The sequence below is a fragment of the Theropithecus gelada genome, chromosome 13 (genome assembly GCF_003255815.1).
Source record: "Theropithecus gelada isolate Dixy chromosome 13, Tgel_1.0, whole genome shotgun sequence".
Lineage (NCBI taxonomy): Eukaryota > Metazoa > Chordata > Mammalia > Primates > Cercopithecidae > Theropithecus > Theropithecus gelada.
Window position 1 is genome coordinate 71,513,072 of NC_037681.1, and position 22,703 is coordinate 71,535,774.

The window sequence follows — 22,703 nt, forward strand, 5'->3', positions numbered from 1 at the left end:
GGGAGGGAGGGAGGGAGGAAGGAAGGAAGGAAGGAAGGAAGGAAGGAAGGAAGGAAGGAAGGAAGGAAGGAAGGAAGGAAAGAAGGAACTGGGACCTACCCTAATAACTAGTATTAGTTCTATAAATAATGAGGATGAATGCCAAACCAAAGAGTCCTCACATTTATCAGTCTAGGTGTTGGCTTTCTTTGGGATCAATCAGCTTCTCTCTTCTTCCACCTCATTGGTCAGTGCAAATCCAACTGCTCTTTAAGACTATTAACTTCACTCAGTCCTCTGGAAAAGAATGCTACTGGTCGCCACAGTACCGATGGGTCAGTGCAAATCCAACCACACTGCTGAGAAAACAATTCAAAATGCATTTCTGCTGATTGTTTGCCAGAGACGGTATTGTTTTATTTAAACAATAAACACCCGAAAGACAGTTATTGAAAGCCATCATCACATCATTCTTTTAGGTCATTACAGCATCAAACATTATCTGTTCACTGAGTTTAGAGGAAGATTTCTGGTAGATTTTGCTACTAGCAATCTATGAAACCCTATGGTTAGTTTGTGAACTAGGGTTTCCCAGTGAACTGGAATCACAATTGGACAATTTAGGGATTTCCATCCCTCTAGCAGCAGTTTAGCCCAATCTAAATTTGACTGTTTCCTTAAATGGAGTAATTTAATTTTCTCCAAATGTCTACAGACTTCAAAATGCCAAGTCCAAAAAGTGAAAGGGAAAACTGGGTCAGTTTTCCAGGTGACTCAAGCCAAAGAATAAAATACTGCTTTGAAATTCCTTATAAAGCATACGTTGTTTTAATTTTCTGAATTATCTGATTCATCATCTCAGTAGTCTAATTGTATAGTCTATACCTGGGTTATGCAGTAAAATAGTATTTTTTAACATGAAAGAAAATATTAGTCTCTGTTCATAGTTCTGTGAATATCCCTGCATTTTACTTGTTTGAAAGTAAACACAAATAATTAATGGAGAGTACTTCAGCTGCTCCCATTCTGAATGGACTATCATGGGGTTGTAGGTACATGACAAACAAGCCAAATAGAAAGGGAGAATGGCAGTTTGTGCAATAGGCATTTATGTAAGTAGGCATAATATGAATGCAAAAGAACATATCCTAAAAATGGTAGCTATTATTATCTATGTGGCTATACTTCTTAATATAAACCGTGAAAACATCCATTCTGAAAAGTTGTGCCTTTACACCACATGTAACAGTCCCACATAAAGCAGAATCTCCTTGGTGATTACAGTAATAATGACTAAGATTGAATGAAACCCTTTAGCTCTCACTTTCTCTCTTTTCAAAATGACAAGTAATAGGACATACATTTTAAGCAAAATGTGGCCTCAGACACTGTAGTACTGTTGTTGCTTTTTAATTCAAAGATTTCCTAGCACTATAGTTCTTCAGCACAGGTTCTATGGCTTAGGACAGCCGGCTGTGGACCTGCACTCATTGATAAGTCATCTACTTGGACATACAATAATGTATTTGTGTGCTGAGAAAAAAAAAATCAAAGGCCTTTTGGGTGTTTACGCCTACTTGATGATCTGAGAAGAACGAATCAATTTATATTTATGTTAGTGAAAGGTAAACTACATGACCATAAAATATAAGATCTACTTCATTTTTTGAAACTTTCCATCACAAATTGCCAAATGATCCTTCCCGAAAATGTCACAATAAATCATGCTATTCAGAAGCCAAACTTCCAGGATCCTCTTCCTGTTACTTGTATAGACACGGAGACATGCAAAGATTAATTACTGTCCCATTCTTAAAGTAATAGTCCTTTAAGACTGAGATAATTAGAAAAATGTGAAAGGAAACCTTTGACCATCAGTGGCTGTGAAAGTGGTTTTTAAATCCTTTCCAAAATTTCTAAAGGCCTCTTGCACTGGACAGGGAATGAGAAAGATAAAAAGTGTCAAATCTGAGGCCACTTGACCCACAATACAATAAGGAAACTTTTTTGTTTTCATTGATTTTGTTTATCCTTCATAGGAAGATTTACCTTGGAGCAAAAATGAAAAAGAAAGTTAAAAATTAGTGTACTATGAGAAAGCAGAAAAAATATCCAAATTAAAACTCAAAGGAAACTTGACAAACTTGTTTAGCCAATCAATCAGTTGATCATTAAACAAGAATTTATTGAGTATTGAGTATGAGTGCCAGTCACTGTTCTAGGGACTCTTGAGACACATCAGGGTAGAGTAGAGATCTCTGCCTTCACCAGATTCCTTCCTTTTTTAAATATATTCCTTCCAAAATATATTTAAAAAAAAACAAAATAAATGAGAATTTTTTTAAAGTAAGTTAAAAGATAGTAATTTCTATGGAAGAGAAACTAGATCATGGCATGGAAGTTCAGGAGAGGGCCTAATGGCAGTATTAAGCAGGGTGGTCAGTTTTAGTCCTTAATATTTTTAGCAAAATCTTGAAGTATGTGAGAATATTAGCCAATTATTTAAGTATTTCAAGATAATTATATGTTATTTTTCCAAAATAGAAACCTCAGAAATATATCTACTTAGCTTTTCCTTGAAAATGTGGTATTAAGATAACTAGGTGTCAGCAGTCTCAACTATATATATCACTCTATGAAGTCATTAGTGGGGCAAAACATTAATTTACAAAAAAAGTTTCCTCTCATTGGTACCTCCAGTTCATGAATAAATGTCTACCTCCCTGCCTCCTTCAGCCAATAAATATGCATCTGAAAACCAGTATTTTACCGATGACTTCCTAGGGTTGCTCAAAGCGGAGGCAAGTCTATTTCAGCCTCATTATTGTATGTAAAATAAATGTTAAAGTGTAAAGAGTAACACGGATATCTAAATAATTTTGATTGAGGATAATCGATCTTTAATACCTTTTTGTACAAATGTTGTCTGTAGTACGGATCATCAGGACATTGGTGTCTAGTTAGTTTCAACCAAAGACAATGCCAGAACCATAAATAATAGGGGATTAATATGATGGAAAGAAGATATTAATATTAAGATATTGATACTGTTTCTGCTAAACCTTTGACAGATTACAGATCATTTTAATATTCATTTAATCCAAATTCACATGGTATCTTTTTCTTATTGCCACCATTAATAAAAAGCCTCTTCTATGCACTTTTGCAATTTGTCATGTAATATTACCCTCAGTAATTGAGTATTTTTATTAATCCATATTACAGATCATAAGGTTTTGATATGTGAGGCTAAATTATTTACTCAAGGTCAGTAAGTAACAAATCTGGGATATGAAACCAGCTCTTATGACTTCAGGATTATTACCCATCAGTTATAAGCTGGAGTTTCACTCCCTCAAATGAAAATCTTGAATATGAGAGACACCAGCATCCTAGATAAAAGTCTGTGAATGGTTTCCTTTATACTACCACTAAATTTATTTTGTGAGAATAAGAAGATGAAACTCTGTTTCATGATTATTAGTGTTTAATTGGAGAAAAATCTTTGAAGTCTCCTTAAGGTTGGCTATTCTACATTATAATAGTTATTTTGGTTGAAAGTTGTTACAAGGTTTTGCCTTTCACAATAAGCAGCATCACCTTTCATGCCTTATAATACAAAGAGTGACAATATTATATTATTAGATTTTCAGATGATCTCTAATGTTCTTCTCTGCTCCAAAATGTTATGATTCTAATTAAAGATTCAAATTTCTCTAGTTTAAGAGCTAAACACTATGGAAAATTACATTGTTTTATAACCACTGGCCAACAAAACTTAGGAAACAGCCTCCTATCAACCTAAAAGTGTTGATGGTTGTTAAAATCTAGATTAACACAAATACATTTGCAAATGGATAAATAACAAAGTCATTATTTTGGAGAAGAAATAATCAGTTTAACCTCCATTATGTCATAATTTGAAAGTTTTGCTATTTGCAACATATTTCAGTAAAACACATCTAAGTTTTTATTCATACCACTTCATTTTTTAAACTATTAGACTATGGAGAGTCCTTTCTGTGCTCTTCTCTGAGGACAAGTTAGTCTGCAACAAGTTTAGCAAAAGTCTTGTTTAGATGATCAGTTTTTCAATGTTATCATTGTTTAAAGAATGTATAATGACACAGAAAACTTTGCTTCACAGAACCAGGATTACAAAAATACAATCGAGCTGGGACTTTTATTAGTAATACATATAACAAGATTGGTTAAATCACAGCAAGAGATAATACATAAGTATATACTCTTCAATTAGTTTTTCTTGGTTCTACTCAGAGCTAATGAACATGTAAGCTAAAGATGAACTGCTAAATAAACATTGAATTCTAAATAGTCACATAGCCTTCCATGTATATAATACAGATGAAAGTAGATATTTAATGTCTGATTTTATAAGGTGAAATTCTGGTCTTCCCACGGTCTGTGGTTGTGAATTAAGGGGACTGCAAGAGTACTGCAAGAGTAGAGGTAACACAGTAGATTAAAAAAAAAAAAAAAAAAAATTCTGACTTCTTAGTTTGTATATGCACCAAACGCAGGCATTTCAACAGTAAGGTTCTGCCAACATCCACAAACTTTTCTGAACAAACAGATGACTTATTATGATGATGCTAAATGAGGAAATACAATTTAAGAATTTATACAGAAGATACATATCATATTTTAATAACCAAATTAGGTCTCTATCAGAAATCACAGCAAAATATATTTAAGAGTATAAAACAAACATGCATTAGGATTTTAATAATTGGAAGTTGGGCACTTCACAGACAAATGTGCTATATAGCAACAAAGCATTGAAAATGGAAAAAAAAAAAAAAAGAAAAAGTCATGGAAACTGTGTGATCTGAATGTCGTGCCTTTCCAAAATTGATAAATTGAAATCCTAACCCACAAAATGATGGATTAGGAGAGGGGGCTTTTGGGATTTGATTAGGTCATGATGGCAGAGCTTTTATTAATTGATTCCTGTCCTTATAAAAGACACACCAGAGAGCTCTCTTGTCCCTTGAGGACACAAAAAGAAGGTAGTGATCTATGAACCAGGAAGCAAAATCTCACTGGACATTGAATGTGCCAGCCCTTGGTCTTGGACTTCTCAGCCTAAAGACGTTTGAGAAATAAGTTTCTGTTACTTACAAGCTACCCAGTTTATGGTATTTTTATATAGCAGCCCAAATGGACTAAGACAAAGACAAAAGAAAATGTATTTAAAAAACACCAAATGCTTTATTCTTTTCTAAGTATTAATAATATCAAATCTATTTTAAGAGTAAGTTTAATAAAATATTAATTTTGGTATGACAGTATAGATAAAAACTTAAAGCACATGATAATATTAGATATTACTCATCAATTAGTTAAGGTAGAAGAGTTGTATCCAGGTCTTAACTATTATAATCAGCTTTAACAATCAGCTTTAAGAAAAATCTATCATTATTTTTATAAATTATACTAATTTAAGATCTACTCTTCACAAAAAGAATAAAGCTTATGTACTTTCAGGATGTGTAACTATATTCTTTTCAGTTCTACTTGTAATATTTTGCTTTTCTAGTAACATGAGAAGCCTGGATAATTAAACAATAAACGTTCATTTGACTTTTTAAAATGGACAACTGAAACTGTCGCCCCCAAACAAATATGCTTCAGTGTTGAAACGGCAAATTCAAGATACAATAAGAAAAATGTTCTGGAAATACAACGGTCAAAGAGAAAGACAAGGTTTCTGCCCTCATAGAGCTTACACTCTACCAGGAGAAGTTAACATTAAGTATAATCACAAATACAAATATGTAATTACAATTATGATGACTTATGAAGGAAAAGTACAAGCCTCCAATCAAAGTGCCAACATTAGCTGATAATTATTAACTTGTACTCCTGAGCTATTAACCAACTATTATGGCTGGACTTTCATGTAAAACATATTCTGACTTTTTTGTAATTTAAATATTCATTCTTGACAAGCCATCAAAGTAAAATATAAATAAATAATCAAAGCAATTATTGGAACAAAGTGACCAGTTACGCATACATAGCAAAAGAAACAAGAATAAACAAAAAAGACATACTTAATTCAAGGCAAATAGATAAACATAAATTCTAAATAGAAAGGAGAATAAAATTAGCATTATCAATGATCCTAACAACATCACTGACAAATTCCAAGCCAAAAAAAAAAAAAAAAAAAAGTGATCCAAATTTCATGAACACTATTTGAATCCATCTACCCACAACTAGCAAAAGTAAGGTTGGCTTTGAATAACAGATCTTCAGCTGCCCCAAAGAAAACTATAATTCATTCAAATAAAGTTTATTCTTAACCATATCCAGTTAAAGGTGACACATCTTTGTTTAGGGAATGTAAAAAAAAAACAAAAAACAAGCAACAGATTGACTCTAAAGTCTGAAACAGGATGACTAATTAAAAATAGGAGGCACTGTGGCCTATGAGAAGAATGAGAAAACTTGTGTTTCATTCATTGTGATTCTGCCAGCCCATAGCAGTGGTCTCTACCATGTCTCCAGCTGACTTCGCCATTTTTGTCAGGTACACTGATAAGGGGTTTTGCAGTTTCCAAACCCTGAGTTGTTATGGAGCACAGAAGGATCAACACCAACGTTGTAAGGACACATCACAAAGTAAGACCAGTGCTTACCTCGAGAGAAAGGACTTGAGAGGAGGATGAAGAAGGTTATCAAAAGGAATGTTCTTTTTACATGTGTTACTCATTTTTTAATGAAATATGTTAATCACTGGATATTTAAAAAGTTAGAAAATATTTAAGAATTCATACAGAACAAATCAAAATAATGAAGATGTTCTTGAATTTTTTCTAGTCTTTTTTTTTTTTTCCCCAAAAAGAAAGACATTAATCCACAAAACTTCATTCCAGATCCCCTGAATTTACTACTCACACAAGAGAAAAGTGGGAAAATTGAGAAAATTGCTCCATGATTATATTGAGATGTAAAAATTTAGGAAACGTAAGGTTACACTGTAAATCATTTATTTAAACTGGCCAGATTTAACCCTGATTTTATACACAACTAGGATTTAATTCCATATAGGAAGCTACAATGTAAAGTTTCTAAATTATTTTTTCTAGATTTTTTTTTAATCCCTTCAACAGATGGCACAAGGTGGGGATATTCACATAAGAGAGACTTGGATCGATGTTATGTTTGCCTTTTTCTGAATTCCTAGTTCACTTTGTACCACTATCATAGCATTTCCATTTTGTCATTCATTCTCACTTGCCCACATGTTTTCATTTCCTTGTTACATGAACACTCTTTGAATGTGGATGCCATGTCATAGTCATGATTGTATTTTTGCTCTAGAATATAGATTTATGGAATTAATCTGCCATTAGAGAAGATTTACAATCACCTTTCTCATTTCTCTACATCTAATTAAACAATATGTAATGGGTAGCATTCTGATTTGCAAAATACTCAAGTCCATCTTAAAATCTTCTTCCTCCATTTAACAGCAAAAAGCATACTCATCCCGATAACAGAAGAAGAATGCAATGAAAAAATCAAGTTCCTGTCCTCTGTGTCTTTGTGCTGATTGAGGGATACAATCTGAGGAAAACTGGTGAAGTTAAAATATGTTTGACACACATGCCAACAGAAAACATTTAAGACTGACATAGAAAAACTGAATAAAGTTAAGTGACACTTAACATTAAGTACACCAAAACAAATAGCAGCTGAGTATAAACATGAACTACTCCATATGTAGAAAATTGTTGTATAATTTAAAAATTATTTTAAGAGTTACTTTTCACAAAATAGCAAATATAGGAGTGTATATACTTACAAATTGTGTATTTATACATGCATCCATACAAATACACATATGTATATATACAAACACATACACATATATTTTATTCAGTCAGTAAGATAAAATATGTTCTTCCCTCTATGCCATCCTAAGTCCACATAATAAAGAACACGATGAGAAATGCCCGCTTAAGAGAAGGCAGTGGATGAGATTTTGGCCTCAATTAAAAACGTTTAGAAAGCCCTCAAAATGTTACACAAAACTTCTAAAATAATTGATACATACTATCATTTGCATAGTTGCTAGAGGCTTAATATGAGATTAAATTATATTATTGAAAATAGCTGACCAAAACAAAAACTGTGATAACCTATGTTGTTGTATCAAAGTATTCAAACAGTATTTGTTTCTAAAGCTCTATTTTACACATTTAAAATTCATATCATTTCTTACATATTGCCTGGCTCATGTTCAGGTGCTTTTTCAAGCAGAAAAGTTTTGCTGCTAGATGACACAAACATAAGGGTGTAGAACTGTGAACTGTGGTCCCAATTCACCAGATTAACATTGAGAACATAAGAAAGAATAAAGATATTCCTGCATTTAAACCATTAATAATAATTAAAAATAGAAACTAAATAGAAACATTCACTAATACACAGTTAAAAATGGTTGATTTAAAGACTGTTCTATATGTTCGCCACAGCTGCATACCACTTTCTTCCTTTTAGTGACAACATTAAACACAATGAGGATGGTTTTAAATGGCAAATTACACATACTTCTGGATTTTGGACCAAGACCATCAAAGAGTACACATGCCTGACTAACCAAGCAATGCGGTTATGCATAGCTAGTTGATATGTCCTTAAAACAAAGTAAGTATGCATAAAGAGAAATGTCTTTCTCCTCTTTTGACTCTTTCTTAATATTGCCTTTTTAGGTTACTACAGTGTTCATGTGCATAAATGGAATCTAGCAGACAACAAGGTGATGCGCCCACAGCAGTACCATTTCAGTGGTGCATATGCTTAGACTTATGTCTCAACACAGAATGGCTGGGGCAGGTGTGCTCCAGAGCTGAATGTTTGAAGATGATATATTTACAGTTCCTAGACTTATTTAACTACCATTAAATGATACTGCAAAAACTGACACCAAAGCCTGCAGCTAATTTCTAAATATACTAACTGTGTGAGCACCTCATATGAAAAAGATCACTCCAAAGAGAAAAAAAAAGAAAGGGTGGGGGCAAAAACAGAAGCATATTGATGAATTTTTCTTACCGTAAATTTATAAAATATTTATTAACACATATACCTACCTCCCAGTGCCCATTACCAATGCCAAAAGGTCTAAATACATTTACATAACTCAGACACACTGTAATTCATACCGATGATATTAAGAAGAAATAAAATAATGTAATACCTTTACTTTTACCTATGGATTTGATGAAATGGGTCCATGAAGAAAGGGTTTCCAGACAAAGAGGATAAAGAGGAGAAAAACAACAATAAGAATTATGAACATATGTAAAGTCACTACTCTCTGAAAATTAAACGAGACAAGAAAGTATAAACAAGGTTTTGAAGACAAATGGAGGCGCAATCAGGACACATTGGGAATTCTGCCTGTTTTGAAGTCAAGTACATGCAAAAAATTGAATGGCCCATGCTCAATTTTTAAAAGATAACACAAAAGAGAGACACAAAATAAATCTACGGAAAGTGTTGATTCTGTGGAACACTATACTCAGCATTCTAGAAGCCAGAAGCCAAAGATGTCTGCGTGTCCCCAAACTGTCATGCATGGATGAAAAATGGACTGGTTTTTTGGATAGAGTGGTTTAAACTGAGGATCTTCTTTCAGACAGCAATTTCTGATGGTTCCCGGTTATCCTTTACCATAACCACCCTTTACTGCATATGCTGATAAATATACAGAAAATTTCAATCACAATTTCTTATGTCTCATTTATTTGCAGATATTATAATGCAAGAAATGAAGGAAAATAAAAAAGTCACATGAACAAATCAAAATCAAACCAACAAAGAAAGGGAAGAAAAACACATAAAAAAATGTGAACGAAAGATATGTATTTCATTTGCAGCCACATAATTTGCAAGCATTTGCCCATCCTTTGCAGTGATGGTTTGAAAGCAGCTACAGAACAAGAAAACACTGAAAGCAGAGTGGAAAAGGAACAGAGCCCATACCTTGGTCGCCCATCATCAGGTGCGCCAGACCTTGAAGGGAAACAAGAGCACAGTCAGCAATAAACAAGGGAGCATGGGAAGGCAGGGTTGTCACGGTGACAAAAATGTTCAGTGACAGACATCTCGTTTCCTATGAGACATGTCTGTATCACAGAGGCAAATCAAAAAGCATTCTTTCAACCCCTGGTTGGAATGCTTTGGGGCAAAGTGTTCTAGAACTGCATTTTAAACACTGGCATATGCTGCACGGTGTATTTCTTCCATGCATCAGTTGGAACAAGCAAGAGCACAAGAGCATGACTTAAAATCCAACCAATCCCCTCAATATTACATCTGCCCTCTGTGCCCTTTGATGAGACTGTTTTGAATATTGCCCCTACAGGGCTTGTAATTCTTCAGTGATGAAATTACACTTTTTAAAACCCAATGGAATACCTGAAACATGGGCTGGGTCTGATCTTTTTCCCCTCATCAAAAAATGAGCAGTTTTATAATTAAATGAATAAAAAAAATTGTAGTCACACTGAAATGATAATGCAGAAATGTCTTTTTGTCTGATACATATAGCGACTGACTAGGCTTGTTCAAATACAAAATGATCATTAGACATGCAGTTGTAAAGTTAGAATTTACTACAGAAAGGGGTTTTTAAGAAACAATGGGTCAGCTGCAAATATGCTAAAGCAATTTTCTCAGAGAACAAAATTATTTGAGATTTCACCTAGACATTTCTTCAATGCTGAATTCTAAGTGTAAAGATATATATTACAGATATAATTTCACCAAGGAATTTTTAAAGGGACATTGAAATCCCTTTATTTATTTATTATTTCCTGCTTGACAATTCACTTCAAACTTGAAGAGCACTCTTCTTCTAAAGAATACTACTAATATGCTTTCAAAAATTCTTTTGCTATTCAAGAAGTTACTTTTTACTGAAAGGCATAATTCCTACCTTTTTATCTTAAATTCAGAAATAAAGCTATTTCCCTATCCATGTATATGTCTAAAATATGGGAAATTGTTAGAGAAATATACATACATCAATTTTAATAAACTTGTATTTTCAATTCCCAGTGCTATTTCAGAAACTTTATTTGAGCTATATAACATCACACATTGTTTTCATCAGTATTTAAATTATCTGTGTTGTTTTCTTAAAATTTTAGGGGTATTCAAACATCTCTGTAGGCTAGATATAATTATAAATAATCATCTAATCACAATATAATATGAAAGTTATTAAACATAGTAGTTTGATGCCTCTGAACTGTAGCCTCTCTGTATTTTCTGAGTGATTTTAACAAAAAGCTCACATAGGCAGATTCAACAGCTTATGATCTATTGATAATTCATGGTGTTTTATATGCTGATAAATAATGGTTTATTTGTCCAGGTTATATAATTTTTCATTTAATTTCACTTTTAAAACTACTATAGATTTTTGCAAATAACAAGTTTTCATGGACTAAATGAGGAAATTGTCTTGAAGATCTACCTTTTAGGAAATATATTAGGTACTTCTAACGGTTTTGATGCTACATTAATAGGATGAAAACTCACTAATCCCCAAAGAATTCACATTCTTCCTGCTAGATTTCCTACCTGCACTGTAAAGGTTATATTATAGATAGAAATATTAAAATTATTAGTGAATAGACTTTATTACAATAGCTTATGGGCCCGATATTCTACAAATCTTATCAAAACTTTGCATGAGATGAGTGTGTGTGAAAAGAGAGAAGCATTCATGTTAATTAAGCTGATTTTAAAGCCTCTTGGAATGCAACAGGATTTTAAGAGAAAAGGAAAGCATCTCACAGGATGGTTAAGGAAATGCAAAATAAGTGGAAAAGATACCTTTAAAAAATAACTTTTAAACTCAGTTGACATGCACAATATAAATGAGACTGATTTTAAAAGATATTAAGCCTGCAGGGTAATATATCATTTTTATCAAGTATATAATCACATGCAATTAAAATTATAGTATAGAAAAACAGAAGCCATATATGGATACAACACTTGGAAAATAATCATTTATGATTTCTTTTGAAGTTTTAATCTATTTTATTTAAATAACAAAACAGAAATGTTCAGCAGCTAAGCAATTATAATATTATCCATGTAAGAATGACAAATAAAATGTTTATCCCTGCTACTGGTCAACTTTGAATTACCATCAAGTGTTCTTTTTAGATACATGAAGTCTTGGTAACCTTAATGGCTATTTGTCTGTAACCTGGGATAGGGAGTCTTTTTCTAAGAAATCCTTCATTCTATAGAAATGTACATTTACAGAATAACTATATTTCAAAATATGGTAGCAAAATAAAATATACTAAATGCTGCCTTCTCATATATAAATATTAGTAAATTGTTTATGCAAGAACTATTAATGCTGTGAATATATAAGTTGATAGAACATATATAAGTTAATAAAACCTTCCCTTTCCCCATTCTTTTGTTATGCCTAGTTCTTTTTGCACGTTAACCCTTTGAAGATTTGTTTGTAGCACACTGACTAATGCATTTAAGTTCTTAAAAAATGAGAATGCTGAAATATGTTTTAATTTGCTGGATTCTACAGGAAAATATATAAGCTATATAACTTCTTCAAAATTCTGTGATAGAGATAATTTTTTATAAAAGCTTGAATAAAATATTTAGCAGGCAAAACATATTACAAATATACTTACCAGTAATCATATCGAAGTGCTGTATGCTTTCATTTCCACTGAACAATGGCTTATTTTTTAACCTAAATTTATGTCTCTTACTTATACTCAGTATTTTATTGCATTCTTTTTATATATCCAATCATTTGAAACAAACCAGTGGGCTTGAAATGACATAATGCTAAATTTTCCCAACAGAATAGAATAAATCATTTTGATTAAAAAAAATGGAAAAAGGATCAGGCACTGTCTTATGAAACTACAAAGATATATTTTGTCTTTTAAAGTAAAAAAAGCAGCATTGTATCATTTTTCTCATACAGAACACTGCAATAACTATTCTAAGGTTCATATGGGATGCTGAGATCTATCAAGGGTTGAAGTTAAGCTTGAAAAAGTTTTATATACTTGGGATGGCAGGGTTGAGAATGTATATGTTCTGTACAAAAAGTGATACACAATTCAGAAACCAACAAATGTTCAGAAAGAAGTTCAACTTACCGTCTAACTTCAAGATGTACTCTATTAGCACTAAGAAATAAAGGACAAATGAGAGTTGGAAAAATAAGGTAGAAAGCACCCACCTTCCACATTGTTGTCTTCTGAAAGCGCATGACAAGGAGGGAGAGAAAAGGAAAAACATTCATTAAGCAGCATGCAGACTGGACCTTGCCTTTGCATGTCTTCCTCATGCAAGGCACCAAACACATCATGCAAGTGCTCCATCACTATCATTCAAGGGGGAAAACAAAATCACAGGGGAGCAGATTCCCTCCCATTGGCAGCATTGATAGAAAGTGAAACAAACTTTCGTAATACCGCCATATCCTCTGCAAAGAGCTTTAAAAAAATCTTTCAACTGCCCAGTATAAAGAAAACATTACTGTTATTACATATTGCTGGTGTGGTCTTTCTAAGCAACTATTTTTAAAAGCTGTTTTGTTTTCTTTTTAACAATTCTAAAAGGTTCTATTTTCATATACTAATTTGGAGTTAGATTTTAAGAAGGCTATTGGAAAAAGCTATGAAATTTGACTTAAAGATATTCCAGTTCTACCAAATATATTATCCATATGCCATTACTGCCTTTTAGTATTTCTAATACCTCAATTGCTTTCCTTAAATAAAAACAACATAGCTTTAAGCAACTAAAATCTGTAATTTATTTGGTTAATTTATAGCATATTAATATTTTATTACAAATGAGAATAGTTTATTGTAATTTATAAAAATGCTAACTTTTAAAAATGTTAGTTAGAAAAAGTGATCATTGGAAGAGAGGTCCACTGGGAACTGTCCATTAGGCAAACTGGTTTGTCATGATTTAAAAACTTTGTACTTCTGTTTAGGATGTTAATATGAATTTGTTTGAGACAATGAAAATATTTACCCCAGTTTCTATTATATTTCTATATATCTATAAAATACCTACATATTTTCATATATTTTATTAGTCATATTTCCATGTGTGTACCTATGTGCGTATGTATAAACACATATATCCAAGCAGATTTGTATTTTCTAAGATAATCAATATAAGTATATGAGGTTTAAAGATTATTAGCACCTACTGGAAAATTCAAGTTCTATTTGAGATGCCGGGCCTGGAATCCAGGCAAAAAATGGAAGGGAAAGCAGTCCTAGGATACTAGGGCAAGAGCAAGGTTCAGTACTTATTGAAAATGTTCGGCCGGGCGCGGTGGCTCAAGCCTGTAATCCCAGCACTTTGGGAGGCCGAGACGGGCGGATCACAAGGTCAGGAGATCGAGACCATCCTGGCTAACACGGCGAAACCCCGTCTCTACTAAAAACACAAAAAATTAGCCGGGCGAGGTGGCGGCGCCTGTGGTCCCAGCTACTCGGGAGGCTGAGGCAGGAGAATAGCGGGAACCCGGGAGGCGGAGCTTGCAGTGAGCTGAGATCTGGCCACTGCACTCCAGCCTGGGCGACAGAGCGAGACTCCATCTCAAAAAAAAAAAAAAAAAAAAAAAAAAAAAAGAAAATGTTCTAATAGTAAACTCTGCCCATGTTGACATTTTAGTCTCATCCTTATTTTTTGTTTAATTAACTGTACTTAACACAGTCATCATCTGATCAAAAGTGTTTATAAACATGGCAACATGCAAATATAGAAACTTGAAAGCAAAAACAACTAAGAATGTACCATTTTATTAGGTTCAACTAAAACCTTTTTAATTGGATAAAGTTACTAGTGAATTAAAAATCAACAATTTTGTTTAAAACATTTCAGCTGAAAATTGAAGTATCAACACAGGCATATTTACTGATGTGGTGTTAGCATGTAATAGAAAATAGCTAGTGGCCAAATGTGGGTAATAACATCTTTACACAATACTTGGTTTTCCAGAGTTTATTTTTAAAGAAACAACAAAAAAAGTTTCAAATATTTGGTTTGTGATCTTGACGTCTAGTTTGTTTGTTTGTTTTCTGACTTCCAATTTATTAAATAAGGAATTAGGCTGAATTTGTTACTTTTCAGTGGTGACTTGATGCTACACAAACACAAATACTAAAGTTCTGTTTTACTGCATTACATTGGACATAATACAAAGATATAAATCATTGTAATGTTTAAGATATACTTTACCTGTATTTAACTGCCCTTTGAAACTGTATTTTCTGTTTAAGATGCTTATTTCTTAAAAAGATTATTTAATGTGTATTGCAAAATAATAAAATCAGGGAATTTAGAGGAGAGTCATGTGCCAAGACAGTCTGTCAACTGCTACAGCATAATTCAATTTCTGTAAACAAAAGACAGGTAAATATGGTTATGAGTAGCAGTGCCTCGGTAGAAATTTTGGTAAAGTGTGGCCTAAAACTATAATTTAAAAAAGGAAAGAAAAATCAACAAAATGCAACAGGCCCAGGCTTGACACCAACTTTGGGAATGTACTAAGTCGGATATTATAAAAGGAGTTCAAGGTCACTGATTCAGTCCTGACAGCGAGTTCTCCTTTCATGACCATAGGTACAAGCCTAGGTTTTGCCATGGATCCTACTCTAGCATCCAGCATTTTTTTCTGAATTCTTATTCATAATGAGAACAAGCTTAATAATGGGAATTCCTGAATACAACCCAAGTCATGCTTAATGTGTAAACAAATTCTGACTCGACTAAGTCCAGAAAAGAGGTTTGTCTCAGAAGATTTAGATTTACCAAAAAAAAAAAAAAAAAAATCAAAGTACTAGAATAAATGGGTGATATATTAACCACTATTTTAAAAAATAGATGATGATGATGATGAAGACAACTGGCTTGGAACAGACTTTCCTTGAGTTTCTATATATTTTCAGATTCAATCTGAGAATAAAAATCCTCTTTCCTATTCCATTCTATTCTATTCTGGTAACCATTTGCTAACTTTACATAATTTAAAACTTGTTAACCTAAAGAAAATCCCTACATTATTTCAGAATTTGGACATGATTATAACTGGTGGTAGCTCCAGCATTTACAACCTTTCTCCAGGTATTTTTTTCTCTTCTCCTTCCTTTCCATTTTATTTCTGTACTAAACAATAAATGTCAAGTCAAAAAAAGAATAGTTTATCTCCTCATAACAACTTTTTCTTTATCTTTGTGAATTCTTATACAAACAAATGCTACTTTGCTTTTGAGCAGCAACAAAGACAGGTGCTGAATTTTGGCATGCCACGGTGTACAGGTAAAGCAGCATATTTTGGTTTAGTGTAAGGTAGAAAGCAGTCCATCCGGCCTTACCTGTGGACACTGTCAAGTTAGGGGAAATCTCTTGGTTTGCAGAAAACCCTGGCTTCTTAATTCTGCTGACCTAATCCTTGCTGAGTAAATGAAGTGCATCTCTTAATCATCAACTTTACTACGATGACCATGCCACCTACAAAGATCACACTCTTGTTTTCTTTTTATTGGAAAAATAATGAATATAAAGCTGTGAAAAACATATTTTACATTTTATTTTTCTTTCAGATAAGATGAGCTTCTCTCACAAAGATGGGAATTAGGCAACAGAATATCAATCATGCTATGAATAATGGCTGTGTGCTGACAAGAAGGGAAGCAGCAGCCTGTTTTTAAATCACTGTAAAAGAGCATCTCCACAAAATTTTTATCTTTGGCCCCCAGCTTATAAGAATGCAAGGACAGTAACCTTAGTTTATCATTCCAGTGTTCTTTGCACATACTCTTAAGTATATGGTTCTAGGAAAAGAAATGAATACGAAAACAAAAGTGCTTGTTTCAATATAAAGAAAATCATGACCAGTAAAAAAATTAAAATTTGGAATAAAATATCACAAAAATCTCCTTTCTGTATAATCAGTGTTTAAGTTTGGCAATATGTAAGTCGTTCTCTAAATGTACAGCCAGTGGTCCATTTAGTACTACAGCTTACATTAAAAAATGGTCAAAAGAAGCTTCCTGATACCACTTGGGCATTCCTTTACCTCTTTGATTTTTGGTTTTCTTCCTTCCCTGCCAGCTGCCTGTGACTGTCTCCCCTCATTTTCTTTGATTCCCTCTCTCCTCCATCAAAACTGCCAGTACTGCAAGTAGCTTCTGCCCCAGATACAAGCATTCCAAGGTAGGGCATATTACAGCAAAACTGGTGGTGGTAACAGGCAGTTGAAAGACAGATGAAGAATAAAATTATATTTCTTTCTTCCATACAGGGAGCTTGCTAACTTCTATCCACGTCTCTCTAGCCCATCACATTACTTCTCAAGCCTGTACTCCTCATTTTGGAGATCAAATGCCAGTACAGCAGAGTTCAGTTCCCATGGTGGCACAGGATGGAGCTTTGTTTTTTTGGTTTTTTTTGTTTTTTTTTCTTTTGGTATTAGCAGTGAAAGCCTTTAGAAAACCTCAGTAGTCTGGGAATGCTTCAAGCACTGGGAAATGGAGGAAATCACTGAGACTGTGGATTAAAGCAGCAGTCAGCTGAAGGAAGAGAAATGCGGGCCAGAACCAAGAGGACGTTCAAAGAGAAAATGAAGCATAAAGGTCCATTATGGAGACTTAGGGAAGGAAATAAATGGCCCTGGACAGGAATTGGGCTAATTTCAAACATGCTTTTTAACAGAGGACATCACCTCCTTTTTCAATCCCACCTAAATAATATTCCAAGACACTCCCACCCAGCCTGCTTGGAGTCCTTGTCCTAGGGAATATATGTAGTCAACTACAACAGCCAGTTTTTTTCCTTCTTCACTGCTCAGGAATAAAAAAAGTATATCTAAACCAGATACAGCAACACAGATGTTCCTGGCATCACACCACAAACACTTAAAGAAATTTCCCCAAAAAATATTTTGTTACAAAGATATTTGTGGTATTTAATTCAAAATGTTCTATCTTGTTAATGACAATTAAAAGAAATAAGTAAAGAGAAAAAGAGAAAGGGGGAAGAAGGAAAGCAAGAAAGCCTAAAGTTATCACAATTTATAGTGATTAAGCTATTTGATAAACCTAATTTAGTATTTGTTAGTCAACATATTATAATATAAATCAAATGACTCACATAAGCTGTAATGAATGTGATTTCAAATTTTCATGAGGAACTACTACAAGGATTTTAAAATTTGTTTTGCTTTGATAACGTCAGTTCTTGCTCAAGTCTAAATCTTGAGAGTTAACATTTCAACATTCATTTCAATAGTTGGACTTAGGAAGGAACACTGAATTTAACAGTGACTGTAAACATGGTGACAAGCACAGTCTATAGTATGTGTGCTCACACCACCCATTTTTATTTTTTATTGCTAACAAATGAATGCTTCCTGATATGGAATTGACAGATCTGAGCAGAGTGCTTATCACATACCCTCCAGACCAAGCTTAATCACTGCTACACAACTCTCCTAAGAAAGGTGGCTCAGGTGAGCAGTGCTTTCCTTTCTAAGAGTTTGATGTCATCATTAGGATACAGAGCAAGAAGGCTCTTAGACTGAGGTTAAGAGAGTGAACTTAAATACACCCTACCTACTTGCTCAACTTACCAACCCTTCTAGTGATTATGTGGGTTGGACTTCTTTGCGAACAGATGGACAGTAGACATTCTTTGGCCTGTGTATTACCATCAGAGAATATTCTGCAATGTGTTCTAGGTTTGCCATCATTAAGATGAAAAGTAGGTGAACTCCCACTAATGAGAATAATGGTCTTCATTTGAAAGAGGTGTCAAATATCTACTGGTATACAAACTTTTTTCACAACTTTTTTCATCTTACTACAGAGGTTTTTCAACAAAATATTAAAATACTCTTACTTTATTATTCTATACTTGGGTTCTTAGACATGTCCAAAATAAATCTATTTAATTTATCTAAGAAAAGGCAAAAATACTTTGTGATGAAATTAAAAATATGATTAAACTACATTGTAAAAAGGAGTCTTAAGTTTGGTGCTTAAAAATTACATTTACATGCAACATGTAGTAAATAAAATTATTTATATGATATGACTGACCTGACAATTATATATTCTTTTTACATCAAAGAAAAAATGAAATTTTATATCAAAATAAAAATATTTTATATTGTTATCTTCACTTCAATAGGACCCTCAAATATGTAACAAACAGCTTGAAAGGAAGCTATTCCTTGGAAGGAAAAGTGCACGGCATATTAAAAGGATTTGATTTTTCATTTCTTCAGAGCTCTTAGGTTTCCATTTGGTATGGTGTTAAAAATTCACTGTATTTACATGTTTCAATTTATGACTAAAAATTTCAAAGTTTTACGAAAATCACTGAAAACTATTTTAAAAGGAATAGGCTATTTTTAGCTAAATAAATTAGATCATACATTGAAATTTTCCAGGAGGCTCTCGGGGTTGATTAAAATAGTACTTTTTTTTTTTTTTTTTTTTTGAGATGAAGTCTCACTCTGTTACCCAGGCTGGAGTGCAGTGTCACCGTGTTAGCTCACTGCAACCTCCATCTCCTGGATTCAAGCAATTCTCCTGCCTCAGCCTCTCAAATAGCTGGGATTATAGGCGCCTACCACCATCCCCTGCTAATTTTTGCATTTTTTTAGTAGAGACAGGGTTTCACCTAAATATTACTTATAATCAGGCTCGGCATGGTGGCTCACACCTGTAATCCCAGTACTTTGGGAGGCCGAGGCAAGTGGATCACTTGGGGTCAGGAGTTCGAGACCAGCCTGGCTAACGCGGTAAAACCCCATCTCTACTACAAATACAAAAATTAGCTGGGCATGGTGGCACATGCCTGTAATCCCAGCTACTCAGGAGGCTAAGGAAGGAGAATCATCCTTCCTGCTCACTTTTGGTTTCCATTTGCATGGAATATCTTTTTTCACCTCTTTACATTAAGTTTATGTGAGTCCTTATGTGTTAGGTCAATCTCTTGAAGACACCAAATACTTGGTTGGTGGATTTTTATCCCTTTTGCCATTCTGTATCTTTTAAGTGGCGCATTTAGGCCATTTACGTTCAATGTTAATATTGTATATTCCCACTTACAAGTGGGAACTAAGCTATGAGGGCACAAAGACAAACATAATAGACTCTGGGGACTCAGGGGGAAGGGCAGGAGAAGAGTAAGGGATACAAGAATACACATTGGGTACAGTGTACACCGCTCGGGTGATGGGTGCACCAATCTCAGAAATCACCGCTAAAGAACTTATCCATGCAACCAAACACCACCTGTCCCCAAAAATCTATTGAAATAATTTTTAAAAATAATGTGCTAGAAAAACACACAAAATATAGCTACTTGTATCACTTTTTTTTTTTTTTCTTAACAGCAATAGAATAGAGGAGTAAGAAGACTGTGAGAAGACTGAATGATTTCATAGATCCTGTTGCAAGAAGGCAGAAAAACCTCATGGAAAATATCATTTTCTTAATTGCATTTATTTGTTGATTCTATAAAGTCTAAGAAACTTTAATACTGCTTAATTTATTTTATTAAAGAAAAAAAAACTCTCACAGTCCTTTTCTCTAGATTGTTAGAATACATTGTTTCCTCAGAAAAAAAAAAAAAAAACATAGACACACATTTAGAAAATCTTTTGTCCTACTTTAATAGCAAAATTAGGCCCAGGTTTATAAATGTGTTTACCCATGAGCATTCTAACCACTAGAAATCAAAGAAAGAATTATTCCATAAATTTCTTGTTGCCTTTAAAATGTAAAGAAAAGCACTCATTTCATTCCCATCACATAAATTGTGCCTTCCTTTTTAAAATCTGAAACAAAATGACACTTTTGTTCCAAGCCAAATATTTTGGTAGGTGAGACAACATATTATGAATTTGCCACATAAAATATATATTTGCTCTTTTGTTTGAGTTATAAAATGCAAATTTGGTAAAAAATATTACTTTCATTCCCCTTGCATACTTGCTGTGTAGTAAATCTCCTGGGAACTGAGCAGCAAATTTAATTCTTTTGCAGGAAGAAAAACTAAATATTATACAAATTGCAGTTCTTTGGGAAAAAAAGTGTTTTATGTTACAGAGTAATAGGAAAATAGTTTGTTCATAGATACAACCAAGTCTATACTTTGAAAATATTATATATGTAGTTATTTGAGTTAATGTCCAGTGGCTAAACTAAGCCCATATGAATACTGCTCACGTGGAAGAGAGAGCCATGAGCTTGATTAATCCATTCTATATATGTTGATTTACTAATCCATAAAATCAAATCAAGACAAATACAGATTTCTAGGTACCCTAATGACTCCTTTTTAATGTTTTCCTGAAATGGCCATTCACTACTTAAGAAAACATGCTGAAATAGAGAAAATTTCCCTTTGTAACCTAATATAACATCTTAAAATGATAATTCCATAATTCCGAGCAGTTCATTTTACTTTTTAAAAATGTATAAGAAGATGGTATACCTAATTACTTCCTGAAATTTGTTTAAACTGCTTTCTATGACTACTAGCAAGTCTGCATTTCTACCAAAACAATTTCAAGAAAATTTAATTTTAAAAATAATCTCATCAAGCCACACCTCATTATATGTTGCTTTAAAATGTGTGACAATACAATGATATCATTACTTCAAAAGCTCCTCCCTAAGCATCAGTACCACCATGTGTGTATGTCTCTAACACACATGTGTACACATATACACACCCAATTGGTATTTCATTTCATAAACAAATTCAAACTGTGATATTTTTCTCATTAAAAATATTTTTTCTACAAGAGTTAACATGAATAGAAGAAAAAAATTTATAATAAATGCTTTGATAACATCATGAATAATAACACAACTACTAACATTACTACTTTTCCTATAAACATGTTACTTTACTGATAATAGGCATTAAACAAATTATAAACTTCTCTTTTCCTCTTTGTATGTGTTATTTCAATTTTATTTGTTCTTACATATTAGAAAAAGAGAGTATTTTCTAAATGCATGGCCGAATATGTAACCACAGAGACATACGGCATATTTCTAAGTAAAATTAAAATTTCAGTTCCTTAGCCACATTCCACATGCTCAATAGTCACATGTAGCCATTGGCTACCAGGCTGGACAGCACAAATTGTGAAGCTTTGAGTAATCATGATAAGTTCTAATGAGCGGTACTAACTACAGCTTCTCTGACAATATATTTTAATATCAAGCTATTCACATAATGTATATATGCTTTGTTCTTTATTCAAAAAAGGAAATTAAAATGTATGATGGTTTTAAAAGCAAACATCTATTTAGAGCAGTGTTACTACATTTGTGCAATATGGAGAACTTTGCAATATTTCCATTTAACTTTAAAATAATAAAAACAGTTAGGAAATAACCATGATAAAAATTTTACTGAATTTATTTAAAAATGTGTTTGAATAATTCAAACTCTGGACAATTATTAACTCTTTTCATCATAAGTATTTTCCTTTAGATCTCACAGATAAGAAAATGCTGAACATATTTTGATTTTTAAGTAAACTAAATTAGCAATATAATATCATCTTACTCTTAAGCCCCCCATTCTCCCAGTATGCCCAATTAGATCATTTATCATTATTGTTTTTCATC

The 22,703-nt window shown here is 33.1% G+C and overlaps 1 protein-coding gene across 18 annotated transcripts in view; it reads right to left on the minus strand.

Annotated features, from left to right (window-relative positions):
• NRXN1 (neurexin 1) overlaps nucleotides 1-22,703 on the minus strand; it is a 1,133,364-nt gene that overhangs the window by 1,010,217 nt on the left and 100,444 nt on the right. For 9 of the 18 annotated variants that reach the window (XM_025353850.1, XM_025353846.1, XM_025353844.1 and 6 more), the window contains 3 exons: nucleotides 13,262-13,279; nucleotides 10,000-10,029; nucleotides 9,212-9,223 (listed from right to left, as the gene is read on the minus strand). The exons of 4 other annotated variants lie outside the window; for them this stretch is intronic. In XM_025353850.1, the coding sequence (XP_025209635.1) occupies nucleotides 9,212-9,223; nucleotides 10,000-10,029; nucleotides 13,262-13,279 (60 nt within the window). Of the gene's footprint in view, nucleotides 1-4,143; nucleotides 7,352-9,211; nucleotides 9,224-9,999; nucleotides 10,030-13,261; nucleotides 13,280-22,703 lie in introns of those variants that run through there. 5 more of the 18 variants (XM_025353861.1, XM_025353860.1, XM_025353841.1 and 2 more) reach the window with 5 other exon arrangements.